Consider the following 3,961-nt stretch of genomic DNA (forward strand, 5'->3'; position numbering starts at 1 on the left):
ACTTACTCCAATATGGGTAATTACTGTTCGTTTGCTATGCTAACGAACACCTTAAAGCATCGACTCAATAATGGGGTTAATGTGATCTTGACAGCATGAAAGGTAACTTTTACGATCTTCTGCATGTGTGCAAATAATTCATCATCATAGCATTTGAAAATGTAGACTTACTGTCAGTATTGACTGAATTGATTTTGTCCGGATACTCGATAAGAAAAAGCTAAAAGCAATGCTTGAAACCCAATACTACAACTTTTATTGGAAACTAATTAACAAATTAATAGTACCAAAACACTCCATGCAAAAAATCAAATCATAACTTATACCTCCTCAAACACCTCCTAATGAAATCAAACTAAAAGAACTTATATACTCAACCAGAAATCATAAAAGACCTATATAAACCAACCTTCTTTTCTTTTTTCCACTAGCATACTCTATTGATATCATTATCCACTTCTCCCTCCGTGATTGCAGATGACATGTAACTCAATGCCAAAGAGCTCTCGTGACCTGGAGCTAGCCTCAGCAACTCCCTTGCTTGGAGCTTTTGCTTGCAGACTTGGCATGTGATCTGCAGAATCGCAGAGCTCATCTTCTTCCTCGCATGTTCCTTCAGTGCATGCGCTTTCTGTAGCTCGGCCTGTGCCTGCTGCCTCATCCGCTTCGCGTTGGCCAACTCCCTCTCAGCCTGCTCGATCTGCCGCTTCGCCACCTGCCTTGCCTCATCCGCGTACGCCTTCTCGGCCATGGCCATCCTCAACTGATTGGTCGATTGATCGCGACTGCAGTCACTGTTTCTTTCACACGCACAATCGGTGCATAAGGAGCTTATCGAGAGCTGCAGATGGGGTGGGTATTTCTCATCTCTCTTTGGAAGATTGGTGGAAATTGTTTCAGTGGGGTTCGACGAAGTCGAGAGCTGTAGCTCGAGGTTGTGCAAGTCATCATGATGATCTTTCTTGGGGGATGGTTTGTTGACAATAGGGTTCGAGAAGATGGTTGCATCTTTGGCTGGCTTGGGCAATGCTAAAGCCCTTGTTGTTGGCCAAGAAGGTGTGTTGAGATTGGTATCACTTGAAGGGCTCGGGCTTGAGGCTGTCCTAGACAGGCATGGAGGCTGCAGGTTATTATGGTGCGAGTCTGATCCTAAACGACCCATGTTGCAAGAGTCCTGATGCTCAATGAAGCTCTCGACCCTGTTTGATCACAAAGAATTAATCAAAGATCATGCCAAAGTTGTTATCAGTCAAAGTGTTGTTTGAACAAGAGTCCCGTATAATGCATGGCCACATGGAGCGAAAAAGAAAGAGTAAAACCTCGATTATTTAATGCTAAGCTCTTGGAAGAACATTATATGGAGCCAGGAACTCCCAACAGAGTTTTGTTTTCCTTTTTTTTAGTTCTTTATGAATTTGGGTGTCTTTGTCAATGGCATACAGATGTAGGGTATGAGAAACAAGCCCCAGAAGATGACCCAGAAGATGACCCAGAAGATGAAGGAGAGATCATCATGCATATTATATAGTCAGGAGAGCGACAAAAGAAATTTTAATAAACAAATAGTACCATACTTAAGGAATTAATGTACTTTCAAAGATGAATTGTTTACTGAGATAGAGGAAGAATGTAAACTAGGAGATGATATTAATTATTCTCAAACTTCAGCGCTGTGATGGCTAATCATTGGGAGATGTGGGAGTCTTAACACGACGACCCAAATGGGAAAATCAATGCTAAACAAATCGAGGGAGATAAAATAATGTTGACAAAGGAATAAGGAACAGTTTTCTTTTGGAGGATCTTGGACTAATCGAAAAGATCTGGGAGACAGGTGACTTAAACTGGTCATTGGAAACCGAGTACATAACTGTTCACAAACAGTTGTGTTAACAAACATAAGGTTTAGGTTCCATCAATCAATGCATAAATATCCTTTCTCTTTCTCTCTCTCTCTCTCTCTCTCTTTCTATATATCTTTCCAACTTTCCCTTTCTGTTGCAAACTCATGTCCATGAAAAATGTCCAGAAAAACGGAAAGTTCAGTATAAACGGATCATAGAAGTTTGGGACTTCAAAGCCGTCTGAACTAGCTCTTTTCTCAGCAACCCGAATTAAAAAAAAAAAAAAAAAAAAAAAAAAAAAACTTCTGCATTATTTATATGGATATTTGATGTCAAAAGGAAGAAACATCAATCCTTTGAGCTGTTCACTTTTCATGGCCTAATTATGAGAGCTTGTTTCTGTGATCAGTGTCTTAGCTAGGCAGCCTCAGAATTTGATTAATTTATTGCCACTTTAATTATGAGACCGAGTACTTCAAGATTTCATGAGGACACAAGTTCGCTTTCGAGGAAGAGTTTCAATTTTTGTTTATCAAACTCTATTTGATGGGAATTATCATGGAAGTTGAAGATCGTGTATATGAAAGCTAGATATAGGAGAGAACAAATGAAATGAGATAGAGAAAAATTACTGATAATGAACCTTGAGAAAACCCTGCCACAGTCACACGAGTGCCCTCTAGTTCCACAAGTCTTGAGATGTGCCTTGTAATCCGATTGAACTGCATAACCCTTCGAGCACCTTTCACACACCCACTGCTTGTGGTTGCTGTGCTTCCGGCGGAAGTGCTTCTTGATGCCGACGAGGTCGCCGAGGGCATGGCCTGGGTCGTGGTGGAGGCAGCTTGGCTCCGGGCAAACGAAGACCCGCTTCCGCACCGCCGGCGTCTCCCGCTTGAGGAGCTTCCATGGCACCTTGTGCCGCCGCCGGTGCATCTGCAGGTTCTGGTCCCTCTGGAAGCCCTGGTTGCAGATCTCACACACATACCGGTCCGACTCCAGTAGGGTTTTCGGCGACAGCGAAACCACCTCTGCATCTGGATCTTCATGATTGAATCACACACGAGTAATGAAAAGAAAATAAATCAGAATCCAATCCCACCCCAGAAGCATACTTAATGATCTTATCATGGGAACATCAGAAAACTTGTGTAATTTGATGTAAGAAGAAGTATAGATAAATAAAAGATTAGCGTACCTGGAGTACCCGCAGGTCTTCTTTTTCTCTTGTTGGTGGTGTTGCCATTATTCTCTAAGCAATCAGGGAATGGATCCGATGGAGGAGGGACTGATGGGGGATTAGAAATGATGGCGTTGTTTCCTATCATGGGGCTTGAGAGAGCTTCTTTCCTCGATCTCTTTAGTGAGATTTTATGGATGTGCGTACGGTACAAGGCTCGAGAACCAAAGCCAAACTCTCTCTCGCTCGCTCGCTCGCTGCTTTCGAGAGAGAAACTATGGTGTGAGGATGATCTTTGGCTTTGTGTGTCTTTCTTTTGGGGATGCTTAATGGGAGCGCGAAAGTGTGTTTCCGAGAGAGAGAGAGAGAGAGAGAGAGTTTGGAAGGATGCTAAGCTAAGCTAGACGCATGATGCGAGAGGAAGGGGGAAAAAGCTAATACTCTCTTTCGGTTATCGAAACAGCTTTCTCTTTTGAGCTTTAAACAGCTTTCAGGCTTTTCAAAATGATCTCCTTTTCTTTTCGTTGCTCTCTCTCTTGAGCTCCTCCTCCTCCTCCTCCTCCTCCTCCTCTTCTTCTTCTTCTTCATCAGGTATGGTTGGGGAGTCTCTTTAAAAGCTCCTCTCCTTTAGAGATAGAGAGAGAGAGAGAGGGAGAAGGAGAAGGAGGGTGAGAGACCCAATCAAATTGATGGGAGAGAATGATCCCACCACCAGAAAAAAAAGCTGGGGCCACACAGAATGGAGGGAAAAAAAAGAAGAAGACACCCTCACAAGCAAACAAACAAACAAAACATTACATACACACAAACACAGTGACCAGGAAAATACATAAGAAAGAAAAATCAAATCATACACAGTGAGCTTTCTTGCATGGACAAATACGGACCAAACTCTTAATAATACACGTACCCCCTTCTCTCTAAATTTTGTCATTCT

General features: G+C 42.5%; 1 protein-coding gene across 1 annotated transcript; it reads right to left on the minus strand.

Moving 5' to 3' along the window:
* Positions 1–230: 230 nt before the first annotated feature.
* On the minus strand, positions 231–3,708 carry LOC104456384 (zinc finger protein SHOOT GRAVITROPISM 5). The gene is made up of 3 exons (XM_010071162.3): positions 3,043–3,708; positions 2,488–2,887; positions 231–1,199 (listed from the first exon to the last, which is right to left on the minus strand). The coding sequence occupies exons 1-3, from the start codon at positions 3,170–3,172 to the stop codon at positions 428–430; spliced, it is 1,302 nt and encodes a 433-aa protein (XP_010069464.1). The 5' UTR covers positions 3,173–3,708; the 3' UTR covers positions 231–427.
* Positions 3,709–3,961: the final 253 nt, after the last annotated feature.

The sequence above is a fragment of the Eucalyptus grandis genome, chromosome 8 (assembly GCF_016545825.1).
Source record: "Eucalyptus grandis isolate ANBG69807.140 chromosome 8, ASM1654582v1, whole genome shotgun sequence".
Classification (NCBI taxonomy): Eukaryota; Viridiplantae; Streptophyta; class Magnoliopsida; order Myrtales; family Myrtaceae; genus Eucalyptus; species Eucalyptus grandis.

What these genes read in the sequence shown, in the direction of transcription:
- LOC104456384 (XM_010071162.3), bottom strand. Translation starts at nt 3,172, where the DNA reads ATGATAGGAAACAACGCCATCATTTCTAATCCCCCATCAGTCCCTCCT. An exon ending in AAGACCTGCGGGTACTCCAG is followed by an intron (nt 2,888 to 3,042) that starts GTACGCTAATCT and finishes TCAATCATGAAG; the next exon opens with ATCCAGATGCAGAGGTGGTT. An exon ending in TGTGGCAGGGTTTTCTCAAG is followed by an intron (nt 1,200 to 2,487) that starts GTTCATTATCAG and finishes GTGATCAAACAG; the next exon opens with GGTCGAGAGCTTCATTGAGC.